Source organism: Hoplias malabaricus, chromosome 2 (genome assembly GCF_029633855.1).
Source record: "Hoplias malabaricus isolate fHopMal1 chromosome 2, fHopMal1.hap1, whole genome shotgun sequence".
In the NCBI taxonomy this organism is placed as follows: domain Eukaryota; kingdom Metazoa; phylum Chordata; class Actinopteri; order Characiformes; family Erythrinidae; genus Hoplias; species Hoplias malabaricus.
Window position 1 is genome coordinate 83,881,190 of NC_089801.1, and position 17,923 is coordinate 83,899,112.

The 17,923-nt window shown below is 46.4% G+C and overlaps 1 protein-coding gene across 1 annotated transcript in view; it reads left to right on the top strand.

Annotated features, from left to right (window-relative positions):
- The first annotated feature begins 3,077 nt into the window (after window positions 1–3,077).
- Window positions 3,078–17,923, top strand: part of LOC136687449 (receptor tyrosine-protein kinase erbB-4-like) — a 166,910-nt gene continuing 152,064 nt past the window's right edge. The window contains 1 exon segment of the mRNA XM_066661855.1: window positions 3,078–3,179. Within this exon segment, the coding sequence (XP_066517952.1) occupies window positions 3,089–3,179 (91 nt within the window). The 5' untranslated portion in view covers window positions 3,078–3,088.

A 17,923-nucleotide genomic window follows, 5' to 3' on the forward strand; every position in this document is an offset into this window, starting at 1 on the left:
TTCCAAACCCAGAGATCTTATACAGATTTTACTATGTAGATACAGTAAAGATGTGGACATGAAAGCATTTTCAAGGCATGTGACCCTGGGGATGCATTGTCCAATGCTGTAAAGGTAGGCTAGAATTGTATAAAGCCCCTCAGTTTTGAGTGGGAGCAGTGGAACTCTTGTCCAGAGTAGGTCAAGTACTTGTCCTTCAAATCAAATCAATGTACTGAGTGTTCTACCTGTATCTGCCCCCCAACCACTGGATTGGGCACCACTTTGCAGGACCACCCAGAGGTGGAGAACCAGCAATGTTCCACGGATCAACAGCTGAACTTTCCCTAGTTACATGCCCAGACAAAAACCTGCCTACGCCCCGACAACCAAATGTCACTGCAACTATACGTGACCTCCCTTTTGACCCCAAAAGTAAGGTATGAATTTTTCGATGCTGCATTCTTCCGAACCCCCCTCAATCCCCACATCACACCGACCCATCCACACATCCCTCGAGCCCTCCTGCCTTCCTGAAGGCCAGGTAATTGCATTTTAATCTGTGATTAGCATAAAGCTATAAATCATAGCCAAAACCTGGAGGAAAGGGGTCTGCCTGGAGTTAACACACAGTGACCTGGGGGGCGGTGGACACGAGTAAGTATGACAGGGAGGTGTAGGATGAGTGGAAGAGGTCCTGCGCCGTCCCTTCCTTTGCACCCCACTCTCTGATTAAGTGTCACAGCTTCATAGTCCACCCACGCAGACATAATGGGAAATACCCTGTTACAGAGCCCTGAGGCACACCACTTCTTTTAGGGCTCTGAGATTAAGAGACCAATGTTTTTTTCCATTATCCATTTTTTAAAATGTCTTATCTTGGATGCCTAGTGTCCACGTTTTCCTGAATTATTATTATTATTATTATTATTATTATTATTATTATTATTGACTTTATTTATTTGTTTTTTTTTTTAGGTGTCTGCAAAAATTCCAAGCTTAAGTTAGGTCGATAAGATCTTACTGTCTAATAGTAGAGTCTCCACCACATTTCTGCTGGCTCTCAGGGTCTTAGGTGTGATCTCATTCTTGGGTCACTCTCTGTGAGGAGTGTGGTGTGCTCTCCCTGTGTCTACGTGGGTTTACTCTGCATACCTTGGGCTTCAAATGGATGTCCAAAAATCTTACAATTATGCGTTCAACTTGATCTCCACTATCCACTATCCAAGGTCCTGTAGTCCAGGTCAAACCCAAATCCTGCACTTCATGTCCATGTAATGTCCACTATGTTTGGGATCTATGGTGTCCCATTAGTCCTGGAGCCTGCTGCATGCTCTGGGCTTCATTACTGAACACACCGTGTGTAAATAGCAGGATCTCCAATAAGACAAGGCCCATGTTTGCTGAGAGACAACAAAGCCAGCTCTTATTTACTCTGTCCTCCAGCCACAACTTTTATATTCATCCCACCTTCCCCCAGCAAGGCCGAGCCCCCGGGGGTCTTCTGAAAATCTGGAAAATGTTCAAATGTGTTGGGCTTGTTTTGAAGATGCATATGTCAATGTGTCCCAGCTAGAATGATAACATGATAAAATTAGGGGGAAATTTGTAGACACCTGATATTTACCAGTACTTGCCAGTTCTTAGACAGGTGACATCCTACTCATTTGGGCCGAGAGGGGGCGACCTCTGTGTGGATCCCAATGCCTGGGAACCTCAGAACTTAGCGCCCCCACCCACCCCCCTCCAGCCAGGAGACCCCCACCCACCCCCCTCCAGCCAGGAGACCCCCACCCAACCTACACTCAATGCCAAGAGTTGAAATGGAGGGTCTTGTAGCCTTTCAATTATTCCTCCCACACAAACCTGACCCAGAACCCCAACATCCCTCAAGGCCCTTGGATCTCAGCCCCCTAGATTCCTGCACCCCTGGACTCTCGGGGCCCTCTGGAGCTCAGGGTTCATAACATTCTCCATGGCAACAGACAAAAAGCACTGAGTTCAGAAAGAAGCCTGAACCAGGGCAGTGTCACAGTGTTTGAGTCTTTCTTTGTTTGTTTAATGCTTATTTTAGTATTTGACTCTAATATTTTTAGAGACATCTCTCTCTCTCTCTCTCTCTCTCTCTCTCTCTCTCTCTCTCTCTCTCTCTCTTTTGCTCTATTCTATTTTCATTTTTCTTCCTTCTTCTTTTTCATCCTGTTTTTATGTGATTTTCTCTCTACATCTCCATTTGTTTACTTTTTCGTCTCTCTTCAATTTTGTCTTTTTTCAAACATTTCCCTCTTTCCCTCTCTTCTCTTTCTATTACTTATATGCCTTTCTTCCGTTTATTAACGTCTTTCTTTATAGTGTTACTCTCAACCAATCACCTTCTCCGTGGGCAGGGCTTGTTCAGAATTGATTTTTTTTCTTTATTTTCGCCCACAGCTTTTCTCTTTATTCCTCACACGTTCTGTATTTATTTATTGTTTAAATATCCCTCTGTTTTGTCCTCTTTTCCTGTCTTTCTTTCTCTCTCTCTCTCTCTCTCTCTCTCTCTCTCTCTCTCTCTTTCTTTCTCTCTCTCTCAGCAGGTGTACGCAGTAACGCTCTGCATAAAAAAAAAAAAAAAAAAAAAAAATTCTCTAAACCCAGCGGCCAATCAGCGTCCCTGTGGGCGGGGCCAGTCTGTGTCTTTGAGCGTTACCTCTCACAGCACTGCCCTATCCCATTCTCACTGGGCGTGGCTCATAAGAGTGGCGGGGGCGTGGCCTCGCGCTGGAGCTGAGCGCTGAAGTTGAGCGGCGGAGCGGGAGCGCGCGCGGCAGCTCGAGCGCAGAGCGGGGAAGTTTCTTTTCTTTTTTAAGTTTCTATATATATATATTTTCTACTGTAGTGTATCCTACACTACAGTACGCGCGCGTGCGTGTGTTTGTGTCAGAGAGAGAAGACGTGAGAGAGAGGCCAGTGTGTGTGTGTGTGTGTTTCTACGTGAGCGCGCGCGTGAGGACATGTGCACGCGGTGTGAGGACCACGGGAGCAGCGCGAGCTTGTGAACATGTGAACGGAGGTAAACACTACAGGCGCGAGGAGGAGGAGGAGGAGGAGGAGGAGGATGAAGACCCTGATGATGAAGATGATGAAGATGATGATGAATATGAGGACGCTGCACTGGCTGCTGCTCGCGCTGGCGGTGCGGATGGGAGCCTCGCAGTCAGGTAGGACCTCCGGTGTAGCGCTCCGGCAGAGAGGGGAACGAGGAGAAGCTCATTCGGCAGTGAAATGGTTAAAGAAAACCGTTCAGCCATAACATTAAAACCATTTTTATTTTCTGAACTCATTGACCATTGTCTCAGCTACACAGACCACACACAATTACAGATGGTAGTACTGTTTCTGTGGCTCTGCATACTTTATTAGTCCCCCCCTCCACCACTAACTGGACCAGACACAGCAGTTGCTGCCTGAGTTTTTAAACCCAGACTGTGAAACTGTACAGGGGTTAGTTTGAGTGACTGTGTGAGTTACTGGGTGACTGTGTGAAACGTCTGTGAGTGATTGGGTGACTGACCTCACTCATACCCCATAAGCCATCAGATCCTCACAGCAATGCTCCAGCATCTGGCTGGAAGCCTTACTGGAACATTAGGCTCTCTACCTGAAGGAAAGAAGGAACCACGTAGTATAGCTCCCAAGCTTCAAAGCACACTCTTCTTGAGATGGAAACCGAGACAGATGTTGTTTATAGCTGGTTTATTTATTTATTTGTTTGTTTGTTGTTTGTTTTTCACACATCTGTGTGTTCTGACCCTGAGCCCTACACCTCAGAACTAAGATCTGGAGTCTGGAATTTAATTTGTAAAACAGGACCAGAAAAGTAAAAAGGCTGAGACGACTAAGAATTGAAGAATTTAAAAATAAAAATAAAAACAACAGCAAATGAATACATTAATAAATAAATATAATAACAAACAAACATTTAGAAGATTTGATGAGGTTAGTAATGTCTCAAATGTTTGATCATTTTTCATAATTAGACAGATACCAGAAGAAAATCTGGTATCAAATATCAGACAAATATGTGTAATGCAATTCAATGACTGTAACAAATCTGTAGTGAAATAGCACTTAATCATATTGATAGATATGGTGCTGTTGGGTGTATTTTATTCATTTATTTATTTTTACTTTGTGTGTGTGAGAGAGAGAGAGAGAGTGAAAGCGATAGAGACAGAGGATTTACCAGACCATACCTACCCTTTATAGATGCTAATCTTTAGCACAGTAGCATATAGCTATAAGTAACCATTAAATAATTACATCCAGAGTTTGGGCTCCCGAATGGTTTAAAATGTTCAATCCCAAGTGATGCGAGTCCGAGGTTGGACAGGACATCCCCCCTCATCACATACACAGTGTCTATTACCCTCCATAGCAGATATGGAGAGCTAGTACTCCCCTCCAAGCATGTTGAACTAGGGAAGACAGGTATCAAGTGGGGGGGACATATTTGGACAGATACGGGTGATTTGATTGAATATCAGGAAAGGACAATTGGAATTGTTCCTGAATGTAGATGATGGTGGTAGAAAAACTTCAAGAGTCATGACTCTTCCATTGTTGACATCTCTTTTTTTCTAACACTTGAGAGAAACACTTGGAAGGACAAGGGACAATTTGTCAAGGACCCAGCTCTTGCTTTTGTGTCTCTGTTCCGTTCTCCGAGAGCTTGGCGACAGTGGTGTGAAAGCAGGGTCTAAATATTGACATGGGAAAAGATGGCATCACGGCAGGAGGCAGGAACCCTCCAGAATGCTCCATTCAGTGCCGTCTTGTTTTGCCAGAAGAGGAAGCTCTCGCCAAGGGGACATTGTCTGTCCTCTGTCCTCTGCTGCCTTGCGGAGTTTGACCTCTCTTCAGCGTGTCTAATCAAGACAAAAGCACAGAACGAGACCGAAACCGTCTTTTGTGTTTGGCACGTCATTTCTGGCCCTCGCCGGCCTGGCTTTTGTAACCGGGGCTAATGTCTCAAGTGTCCACATTGTCTTAGCTTTTGTCCAGGACATGTCAGAAACAGTGTGTCCATTGTCCTGCTGAAATCCAACCATGAGTCGTTGATACCACTATGATTTGCATCTGATAAATCAGGGAGTCATCTTTTATCTCACACGGGACTCTCGAGGGCTAAGAGCTTCTAGCATGTAATCCTCCGCACCCCCATCTTTCGGGTGGATGCCCACCTCCCCCACCCCATGAGGGGCGGAGAAAAGCAGCGAGCGTTTGCCTTTCATTGGTCTTTCTGTTGCCGTAGGTGCTTGTGTTCCCCTCTGCTTGTAATTCCTCTCAGAAAACAAACGCCCGAGGCTTCTTTATTTCTTCCCGGCGAGTCGGGAGGGGGCTCTTTCTTTCTGGCTCTGACTCTGGCGGTCTCCTGCAATCCTTTTTCACCCTCCCTCTCCCTCCTCTGGCACTCTCGGAGCTGGCGGCTGGCTCTCAGCCCTGTCCGTCAGCTGTGGGCCTCGGAGGAAGGCTTCGACCAAAGATCGCCTTGCCGTGACGCCAACTGGCATCAGGCGATACTAGGATTCTGTTGCCTTTATTAGCATTTCCATTCCCTCCCTCCACTGAGGTGTCCTGCCCGTATATGGACATCCAGGTGTGGGCCGTTTTCCTGTTTGAGAAAAATGGACACCCCTGTGGTCAACTAACTTGTGTAAAATCTTTGCCCCAAAAAAATGCTATGTAGTTCTACGTGGTTCTATGGAAGTTCTAATATCATCAACATTGGACTTTGATGGGAGCTGACAAGCCAGATGGTCAGGTCCACTGCCCTGAAAGACCCTGATCTCAGGGTACAGGAGTGTGTGTGTGTGTGTGTGTGTGTGTGTGTGTGTGTGTGTTTATATGTGTGTGTGCTTCACTTTCTGTCCATAGCCTTGGCATTGTACCCACTGTGAATAGCAGTGGAGAGCCAGTGCAGCCTTGCCGAGACACCACAGCCGTTTCCTTGAATTTAAAACCATGTGTAAACCACATCAACCAAAAAAAGTGATAAAAAGAGATGGTCCTGGCGCTCGAGCTGGACAGGTCAGTCCTTTGATAAAAACATTACTGAAGTGGTGAAGGCTCTCCTTCTTGGATAACCGCTGATTTAATTACCTCTAGTTGGATTTGGGATGGCGGGTATCTCGACTAATGGTCAGTGAAGGAATTAAATACAAGGTGGATGATAGGAATATCAGATGAACATTGGAATTACGGGAATGTGTGGTGCATATGTGTAACCCTCTAGAGTCTGAGGCCTCACAGGCTTCTAAACAATATAGTTATTATAAAATAAATAATTAATTTACTGATTAATTTACTTAATAAACTGTGGATTTAGCCACACGCTTGTCTCCCAGTGTCTCACGGATGGATAGTGGTCACTGCCACCGTTTCTTTCCTCTCCCTCATTGTTTATGTCACACTGAGTGACCACTGGCTAATTATATCCAGCTCTGACAGGGTGTTGTGTGTGCAGCAGTTGAGCGTAACCCGCGTCCAGATAAATATAGCTGACCGCTGCCACCGAGGGAGGGTTACTGGATACTCCTGCAGTGCTCTTTACTCACTCAGGGCTCTGCTTGTTTTGATCGGTCTCTTATCGTCTGGAAACAAAGACAGGAGCTCGAATCAGGGCCTGACCACAGCTCTGGTCAGTCCAGGCCCGACTGCAGCCACAGAGCTCTGTGTTCAGTGTCTTTGTGAAGCCAGGGTCCTGCTGGAGTCCTGTGTGGTGAAGGTTTTGTGGGACGGAGGGTGGGGACAAATGTTCAGTGACGGGGGTGTGATTGAGTACTTCCTGCTGTCACTCTTTCTTTTTCCCACATGTTTCTGACCATTCTCTTTTTTTCATTTCCTTTTTTCTGTAATTATTTTTTTGCTCTCACCCTTTTCCTCTTCTTTGACTCGTTTTCTCTTATGTCTGACTCTTTTCTGCTTCTCTTTCTGACTCCTTTCCTCTGTGACTCCATTTTCTCTGACTCTTTTCCTCCATGACTCTGTTTTCTCTGACTCCTTTCCTCTGTGACTCTGTTTTCTCTTACTCTTTTCCTCTGTGACTCTGTTTTCTCTGACTCCTTTCCTCTGTGACTCCCCTTTTCCTCCCCTCTGTGACCATTTGACCCTCGGTGACCCTCTTCCTCTGTGACTCGTTTGCTCTGTGACTAGTTTGCTCTGAGACCTTCTTCCTCTGTGACTCTGCTCTGTGACTCGCTTGCTCAGTGACTCATTTGCTGTGTGACTCGCTTACTCTATGACTCGTTTGCTCTAAGACCCTCTTTCTCCGTGACTCATTTCCTCTTGTTACACCATGCCATGATTCCAGTTTCATTATCAGTGTATTTTATGACATGTTACAAAGCCTGACATCCCAATGCGTTATTACACCTGTTGTATACATGTAAATACTTCCTGCCGACCATTCCATCCTTGCTTCTCTTTTTTTCATCCCCCGTTCCTTCTGGCCCAGCTATCTCAGAAGGTGTCGGATCTCTCTCTCCTTTCTGTCCCTTTCTTCCTCACATCCCAAGTTTCTCCTCGTCCTGCTGCGAGATCATCGCTCCCCAGAGGAGGGTGTAAATATTAATGGAGCATCACAGACAGAGAGAGAGAGAGAGAGAGAGCTCTGCTCTAGGTCCCGCTCTTTTATTTGTGTGTGTGTGTGTGTGTGTGTGTGTGTGTGTTTGTGTGGAGAGAATAGCAAGTTATGATTCTTCTTCTTCAGTGTCACAGTTAAGAGGATGTCGGAGGACGTGTATATCTTCGGAGAATAGTCTCAGCAGGAGTGAAGTTCTAAGCGCTAAAGCTGCTCTACAGTCCGTTAGCGTGAGTTAGCATCGCTCTCTGGATTCGTCCATCGCTCCAAGGCCGGGGACATAGCTGCAGTCACAATCACAATCAGAATTGCTAAGTGTTTTCATAACCAGTATGACTGGATTCGGACTGTGTGCCACCGTATATTTACCCCTCAGTGAAACACCCACAAAATCTGTCCGGCTGTGGCCCAGTTGTGTACCACACACTAATACTGCAGAGGACATACTATGTACTAACCTAAGAGTGTGAGTTCAGCAGGCTACAACATAATATAACATACTACACTGTTTCTTAATAAGAGGAAACACATCATCACAAGCTGCAGCTTCAGTGCTGTCCGTCATTGTGTTTCAAAGACTGAGACTCGTATACCACCTCCACACTGTGTAGTGTATAGTGTAGGTCATAAACAATGATTACTGCACTAAAATAGAGTTAGTGTTAAGTGTATAATTGGGACGTAGCTTCAGTTTCACTGGGACATAGGTGTCAGGTGACACCGAGGGAAGTGTGGTCGGACGATTACGGACGTGTGGGGAGCACGATCATGATCTTACGTCCACTATTGTCCACATGGACCATCCATTTTGACCTCATCATCAGTGACAGTGGTCATTCTCCAACACCAACGCGGTGGACGTTATGTACCACTCCAGGATTGTCTCCCCCTCCATGTCGTTCATTAATGAAGTGCTTGCGTATGCACGTGAGCGCCATCTCCACGGGGGACGGTGGGACCGAGGCTGGAGTACGGCACTGGTTCCACTCGGCTGTCGACCTGCAGGGCGTTCGTGATGGAGAAGTTCAGGAAACGTGATTATTAACATCTCTCTCCACCATCTGCCTCTGCGTCTCTCTCATTTACTTAATTAGGACAACAAGTCCTCGGGCCGGCCTGACGCCGCCGCCGCCGCTGCTCTCCTTCTGCAGGAACCAGGGAGAGCGGGAGGGAGGGAGGGAGGGAGAGAGAAGGAGGGAGGGAGGGAGGCAGGGAGAGAGAAGGAGGGAGGGAGGGAGGGTGGAGAGAAGAAAAGAAAGGCTGGGTGTGAAACTGCACAGATTAATGGAAACACTGGACAGATTCATGGAAACACTGGACAGAGTAGTAGAAACACTGGACATAATATTGGAAACACTAGGCAGATCATTGGAAATACTGGACAGATTATTAGAAACACTGGATATTTTATTGGAAACACTGGACAGATTATTAGAAACACTGGACAGATTATTGGAAACATTGGACAGATTATTAGAAAAACTGGACAGATTATTGGAAACACTGGACATATTATTAGAAACAATGGACAGATTATTGGAAACATTGGACAGATTATCTCGAGTGATGGCGCTCCCACATCACTAACCTTGTTGTGGCTGCTATCAACTCCTCACAACAATGTTCCCTATAGTACACACCCTTGACTGGAGGAGTTTAAAGAGCAGGTGTCCATGACCTGTCCTGGAGCAGTCCACATGCCTTAGACCATATATACCTTACAGAAACAGCAGACATTATAGATGAAGTCAACACTGTGGACATGACACCTGACACATCGCAACAACTGAAAGGATGGTTATAACACTATCTGTCCATCACTGACCAAAGGAGTGGACAGTGCCTTCTTCCAGCCGGTCCCTGAGTGGAGCTTTCAGAGGTGTGATGCTGTAATACAGTGTGTTCTGTTGCAATCCTGACAGCACGGAGCTGAGTGCTGTTTTTTGAAGGTCCTTGCCTCAGCACTGTAGAAGTGCCTGGGCCAGTAGTTCTCCACTCCACTCCCCCTCCGGTCTCCGAGGAGCTCGGCGCTGCACGGCTTAGTGCTTCCTCGACTCTGCCACATCTGTTTCAACTCATCAGTTAATTACCAAGCCATTCAGAGGTGTGCTAGACCGAGGCAAAAGATTCAGGTTGAGAGCCGTTGGCCTGGACCACTTTCTGGGCCACTTACAGTTTGGAAAATAGTGCCAAAAGATGCCAAAGAGTGCAACCTATCCGAGATAAACCTGAGTAGACCCAGCTTTGGGCCTGTTTGATGTGGAATCACTGGTTTGTTTATATAAATGTTCAAATAGGACTTTGGGTCAGATGATTTTAGATTTGCGCACATCTTCTCATGATGTTACAGTGTGTTCAAGTATTCAGTAGTTGGTGAAGTATGGTCAGCACTGGACCACCTTCTGAACCACGTGGGGTCTTGAAAACACAGATCTGTGGACATTGTTCAGACACTCTATGACATTTTAAATTGTGCTTAGAACACATTGGTTTACTTAAATAGGGGTGGAAGACTAAAGAATACTGGCCTGGATCATTGTGAGCATTTTCCACCAACGTGTTGCTCTGTGTATTTACACAACAAAGTAATGTTAGAATTGACTAGCAATGCTAATAGCTTGCATTACGAAGGACTAGCATCTTAATTGGCCAATATAATTATTGACAAGCTCCAGAAAGAGCTCAGAGCCTCAAATAAAATGCGTCCTACAGAGGAGCTGTACAATTCATTTACCGATTACTGCGTAAATGAATTAGAGGAAATAAAAACAGGACCATGCTCCGTTTTTCTATTAATTATGGGGCTGTGTTTAGTGCATTTCACAGTGAATTGATTACTGTCCTCCAGCAGTTGGCTCAGCACTCGGCATCATTTCCACACGTGTGTCTCATCTCTCACAACTGAGTAAGAAAAACGCCTGACTTCCACTGAGAGGGATACTGGAGAAGCATGCTGCTGCTCGATTAGGGCAGGCTTTAGGACCCTGCTGTGGAAACGTGGCACATTCTTGTACTGGATGCTTAAGTACATAAACATGTATTGGTTCTAGTGCTTCTGGTTATAACGGCACCTTTAGAGTGAGCAATGAATGACTGCACAGATCTTGATTTGTCCATAATTTCATGGTCAGCAATGGTGGGATATACTGCCCCTTACAGAGCTGTGACCCCGTGAGTTCTGACCCCTTTCCTGTCAGGGCAGTGTTAACCCTTTCCACAGTGTGGGCTACAGTAGCTCTAGGTTTTCGGACGGTCAGATTGAAGGCAGTAACCGCAGACTCCCTCTGTGACTCTGGCGCTGATGTGACTAATGCAGTGGGAGGACTGTAGGAACACCTCGGTGGTTAGTGTGTGTTTTGATGTCAGCTCAGGGAAACGTGTATTTACACCAGGCCTAATGCCGGCTTTGTTGATGGAGCCGTTTTCTCTCTTAATCCTCCGTCCGTCCGTCTTCGTTCAAAAGCTGCGAGCATCTGCGCCGCCAATTAATTTCCCACACAACACCTGTCCGCCGAGATGAAGGACGCATGCCTGCTCCGGATGCCTTTTGGCGTTCTTTCTCTAGCGTGTGTAATCCGTCTTCTGTGAGCGAGAGAGTGTGTGTGTGTGTGTGTGTGTGCCAGGATTCACTTGTGTTCTGCGGACTGAAATCTGTTTACACAGTCACAGTGTGAAGACTTGTTTTCCTCGTGGGGAGAAAGTGAAGGCGGGTTTTTTTTAGAGTTAGGGTTGGGTTAAGGGTTAAATTTAGAGTTAGGTTTAAGGAACTAGGGTTAGAAGTAGGTTTGGGGTGAGGTTTAGGCTCAGGTTTGGGGTGAGGACGTTAGTAGTTATGGCTAAGGTTCAGAGAAGTTTATGTAATGTCCCCACAAAGCACAAAAACATTGCTCTTATTCGTGGAAAAACAAGTCTCTACAGTTTGAGTGTGTAAAATTTTTCGGTCCCCACAATGTGAGGAAAACTTGATACACACTCAACGTTTCCATTGTAGGGCTTTCCTACATTATGGGAACTTCCCTTTAATTTGTGGACCAGTTTGTAAAGGAGATGATGTGAGTGTGTAAACTGTCTTAGTCCCCAAACTGTGAGCTATACACACACACACACACACACACACACCTATATTTGCGCTCTTTTGAACTGCATTTTAATTAAGTCCCAAATGAAGTCCTCTAAGTCCTGGAAATGCTGCTGCTGCGCTGTTGATGTTTTGTCAGACGTCCGTCCTCATTCTTTCTGTCTTTGTCTTTGTCTTTTGAGCTGCACACAAACATGGTCTGACCGTTCTGTGGCTGTGTCCAGGTCTTAAATCCCTGCACAGCATTAACAGCCCAGTAAATGACCTCTAATCCCTTATAACAATTGACCAACGTTCCCTAAATGTTCCTAAGAGTTGGTTCATTTCCTCATAAACTGGCCTTTTTTTCTACTTGATTATTTTGCAGCCTGAGGACAAAGGCAGAAAACATGTGGTCAGTGTCCGGTCAAAACCATGTATCTCCAAAACGAGTCCACTGCTCTACCACAAACCCATCCACTTGGACCCTGAGGAACACCTATGACTCAAACTCGAAATGTGGGGGAGCTCTGGCGAGGATTAACTCCAACCTGGAGGAACAGGGAGGCCTTGCCCTTAAGCGAGGGAATACCCATAATCCACATTTCCATCAGAACTCTACCAACTTACAAGGAGCAGGATATGACCCATGTTTGCTTGCCTTTGGGAACTGATGCTCTACAAATGTCAGACAAGCTTATGACAGAGCAGGACGACCAGTGGACCATTAGATGTAGGATATGTAATTAGTTTCAATGTTGGTTTTAGAGACCACGTATTTAGAGGCTCTCAGAAAAAACGGCCACTGTGGCTGCGCCCCCTATGTGTGGACAATAGAATACAAGGTCCTTCTCCTGCACTGTTCCCAAGAGACCTCCTTTCCTTTTCAGAAAGTAATCTGAAGCCACATTTCCATAGTTGAGTCACAGAAGTCGGAGACTCTGAGTCGATCCTTTTCTGAGAATGTGTAGCCGCGTCCTTTCAGACCCAGGGTGTTGGATTGTCTTGCCTGGTATTTAAAGGTCCCACTTTATCTATTGCTTGTCTCCTCATGTCTGACTTGTACCTAATGGTCATCTTTAATAACAAAGCAGCCATTACATGTTAGCATTCATTAGCATTCCTTAGCAGTCGTTAGCATGTATGCTAAGGTCAGTGCTCCACGGCATGAGGTACAGTAGGATCCAGCTCCACCAGATAAAACTTGGCAGCTGTTGGTAGAGTTTCATTCATCAGCCTGAGAGCCGACAGCTTTGATAAATGACCTGGTCTCTGCTCTGTCCTCTCTCACACTGACACACACACACACACACACACACACAAACACACACCTGACAAGCTGATGTCTTTCTATTACCTTCTCTTTCTACTGCCCTGTAGAATAGTGACATGACTATGTTCACTGTAACACAGTGGTCAATCCCCCGCCTTCTGCCCAGAAGAGCAGGGTTCGAGTCCTCACCCGGGGAACCCCACACACACACCACACAGACCCTACCACACAGCTCCAGGGTCCTGGGTTCAATCCTCGGGTCACTGTCTGTGAGGTGGGAATGTGAGCGTGACTGGGGGAAGTGTTATTACTCAGTTATTACACAGTTAATATAAAACAGTGCCCTGTGAATTGTAAGAAAATTTTCACTCATTAAGTGCTAAAGAGGAGGTTCCTCTTGGTTCCTTGAGCCTTGTAGAACCCCAGGAATCATCTTGATAGACCGTCATTTCTTGCTTGACCTAATATATTATATATAGTATAATATAATATATAGATAGCAGCGGTATTTAAGGTGGCAATTCGGTCAAACACCCAACCCAATATTGTTCTCTCAAATGGAAATGATTCTGAGAGACTGTAAAAGGAATAGTGCTGAACACACTCCTGAGCAGAAAGACCCCAAGGTGAGAAATGGAAGCTGTCCATTTGTATCAATGGTAAAAAGAAATATAAGGGAAGGGAAAAGAGAGTGTATCAGGAAGTGCGAGTGGAGCAGGAACGAGAAGTGAACATCGTTGTAATTTTACGAGGTCAGATTTGTTTTTAACGAGAGTCCACTGTGCAGTTCAGGCTAAGAATATATTCCCATGAACGAAGGGTTTTAACGACTCTCCATAAGTGTCCAGTAATGAAACGAGGGCTGGACCAGTGCCAGCAGGATGGTGCCACATTGTGTGCTACTCCCCCAAGCCGACTTCTGCAAAGCTATAGCTATTATTATAATTTTAATACATTACATGGTCATTATATTGTTATTAACATGTTATTACATATAATTACAGTGCTTAATATGTCATATCAGTGCAAACTATATTTGGATTCATTTAATAGCCTTGTTTTCCATCTTTACACAACAAAGTAATGTTAGAATTGACTAGCAATGCTAATAGGACTAGCATCTTGATTGGCCAATATAATTATTGACTAGCATTGCAATTGGCTCATTTGACTGGCTAGCGTCTCTGGACATTCATGTAGCTTGCTTGTGGGATTTGTTAGCATCACAATGGTGTAGCAATAGGCTAACATTAGAGTTGCATCAAATCTACAGTTTCTATTATGTAGATTTGCTACTCTTTGAGTAGAATTACAGTAGCCTTGCATTGTGGTGGGCTAACATCTAGCCTGCGGGACCTTGCCGGACCTCTGTTGACCAGCGGCTAAACCTTGGAATCTACAGGACGGCTTGTTAATTCCACATCCATGTGTTTTCAAATCCAGACACAGTGGCCTTGCAGACACATTTCGCTCATTATCCTAGCAGACCCCCCTCCAAGGACGCGCCGTATCAGTTTAGCCCGCTCCCTGAGAGGCGATCATTTGTAGGTGGAGCGTTCCTGAGGCTTCCTGCCGAGGCATTTGCATTCGCTCCGAGTCATCGTCCAACCACGGCGTGAGCTCGTCCACCTCCAGAGGAAATGCTTACCTTCTGAAGCCTGGGCTGGTTGCATGCATTTACACCTCATTAACAGGGGTTTCCTGTCATGTTGGTTCTTCTCGGAAGCTCGTCCAGTACGCTCCGTGAATTTTAAGGTGGAATTAAGACCTTAGCAGGAGTTTAACCCGGAAGTTTGTGATTCCGGGGCATGATCTGCAGACTTTTTGGCCTCACTTTTCACATTCAAATCGTTAGGAAGCCAAAAGCGACCTCTTTCAAGTTGTCCACGACTGCGACTGGACAATGAAGAACCAAGAAAAGAAACACAAGGCTTTTCCTGACAGGATTCCTTCCAGGCTTTCCTGAATTTTTGGCAACTCTTGGTACGAGGTGGACATTCTAACGGCCAAAGCCCTGCAGCTTCCTTTTAACTAGCATCCCCTCTCTCACTCTCTCTATCCCTCTCTCCATTCTCTCATCCTCAACGCCGCTTGCTAATGATGCGAGTTCGGGTTCGGCTGAATCGAGGAACGCTGATCCAGAAACAGCCGGGGAAGCAGCGAGTGGCAGCATCCTCTTAATTCATGGAAGGAAGTAGGCGTTGGGAGAGTCACCCACCCTCTGCTTAATTGGACCATCTCGTGTCCTGTGGGAGGAGTTATTGATTGGGAAAAGGCTGCGCAGCCGGAGGGAAGGCCAATTATCAAGTCCTGCTATACCCAGTCCCGTTAGCAAACAAAGACAAGGTGGAGGCGGGAGGTGGAGGCTTACCTTGGATCGACCGGCAATGGCGAGGCCGCATCTTGCTTCTGATTGGTTGCTTTTTCTTTTTGTAGGAGCTCAGAGGAATATTCCAACCTGGATAACAATTACCGATTGTCCTTTACAAGACTTCAGTGGGTCTGAAAGGATGTGGACCTAAATAGAATGACTTTACATTGGGAAAAGGTAATAGACACAAGATGACAGTTCTTCATTACTTTTCCTAATCACACCTCCTTTACAATGTGGCTGTTATCTGGAGAGACCCGGCCACACGAGTCTAGATTGATGGAGCGCTGCAAGGTATAGGAGCTGTTCTCCAGGGAATAACACACCCCTGGCACCTGGAATTCTCCACATTCCTTTGTTTCTATCCTTCCATTCTGACTGAGAGGTACAGAGATGTGCCGATGTAATAGGGCCATGTTCGTTTAAAGGGACATTCAGCTGTTGTTTCTTTTGTTTTCACATTCTCGGCGCCCGTTCTGTACCAGTCCGGTTTAAGACAGAGCCACACACTCTAGTGACTCTAAAAACCTGACTCCACCCCCATTAATACTGACTCTAACCCTGAAACACTGAGTGTAAGTTAATTCATTCATTCATTATCTGTAACTGCTTATCCAGTTCAGGGTCGCAGTGGGTCCAGAGCCTACCTGGAATCATTGGGCGCAAGGCAGGAATACACCCTGGAGGGGGCGTCAGTCCTTCACAGGGTGACACACACTCAAACATTCACTCACACACTCATGCCTACGGACACTTTTGAATCTCCAATCCACCAACCAACGTATGTTTTTGGACTGTGGGAGGAAACCGAAGCACCCGGAGGAAACCCACACAGACACAGGGAGAACACACCACACTCCTCACAGACAGTCACCCGGAGGAAACCCACACAGACACAGAGAGAACACACCACACTCCTCACAGACAGTCACCCGGAGGAAACCCACACAGACACATAGAGACCACACCACACTCCTCACAGACAGTCACCCGGAGGAAACCCACACAGACACAGAGAGAACACACCACTCTCCTCACAGACAGTCACCCGGAGGAAACCCACACAGACACAGAGAGAACACACCACTCTCCTCACAGACAGTCACCCGGAGGAAACCCACACAGACACAGAGAGAACACACCACACTCCTCACAGACAGTCACCCGGAGGAAACACACACAGACACAGAGAGAACACACCACACTCCTCACAGACAGTCACCCGGAGGAAACCCACACAGACACAGAGAGAACACACCACACTCCTCACAGACAGTCACCCGGAGGAAACCCACGGTGACACAGAGAGAACACACCACACTCCTCACAGAGAGTCACCCGGAGTGGGACTCGAACCCACAACCTCCAGGACCCTGGAGCTGTGACAGAGACCCATGAAGTGTGTGTGAAATTAAACATGAAGCCGTGTGAAAACGGCAAGTGAAAATTTCTCTAGGCGCTTCATTCTTTATGAGCTGCAGAAGCATGTGATGGATTTGTTCTGTTCTTTGGGGATAATATTGTACCCAGTTTGAGGTTGTTTAGTGTTGAATAGGTTGAGAAAGAGCGCTCCCGCAGGTAGAGGCTGGTATGACACACCGTATGGTCATATATTATAGGGATGTGTTCACTCTGTTGCAGGGACAGCTCTACACTGCTGTGAGGATATTGGTTGTTTGATGTCGTGACACTTCTCTAGACAACACTTGGTGTTGAAGCCTGGTGACCTCACCTCCATCCAGCTTTACTGTGGACACTGTGAAGCCCCCTCCCAAACACACACACACACACACAGTGGTCTTCCTCTGGTTTGGGGGCTCTGCTGAGCGCTGGTTCTCGTTGCTAATTGGACGTGGGCTGGTTAATTGTGGTGGGCCCCAGGAGACACAGCTGCTAATTTCAATGAAGGTAAACAAGCGCTCGCTGTCTGCAGACGGCCGTGTTTTAATTAGCGCCAGGTCCGGCGCCGACGGAGCAGGAAATCGAAGCTCTATCGGCTCCTGCCACACGCACCGTACTCCTCCAGGAATCTAGAACGACGTTCCTCTGTTCCTTTCAGTCTCTGAGGGGGTTCTCAGACGCAGACTGACTCCTGCTTCCAGTCGGCTACAGATTAGATTCAGGGAGGATTCCAGAGAGTGTGTGAGTGACTGGGTGAGTGTGTGAGTGATTGGGTGAATGTGTGAGTGACAGGGCGAGTGTGTGAGTGAATGGGTGAGTGTGTGAGGGACTGGGTGAGTGTGTGAGTGATTGGTGTGAATGTGTGAGTGACAGGGCAAGTGTGTGAGTGAATGGGTGAGTGTGTGAGGGACTGGGTCAGTGTGTGAGTGACTGTGTGAATGTTGTCAGTGATTGGATGAATGTATGAGTGACTGGATGAATGTGTGAGTGACTGGGTGAATGTGTGAGTGACTCAGTGAGTGTGTAAGTGACTGTGAATGTGTGAGTGACTGTGTGAATGTGTCAGTGATTGGATGAATGTGTGAGTGACTGGGTGAATGTGTCAGTGACTGGATGAATGTGTGAGTGACTGGGTGAATGTGTGAGTGATTGGATGAATGTGTGAGTGACTGGGTGAATGTGTGAGTGATTGGGTGAATGTGTGAGTGACTGGGTGAATGT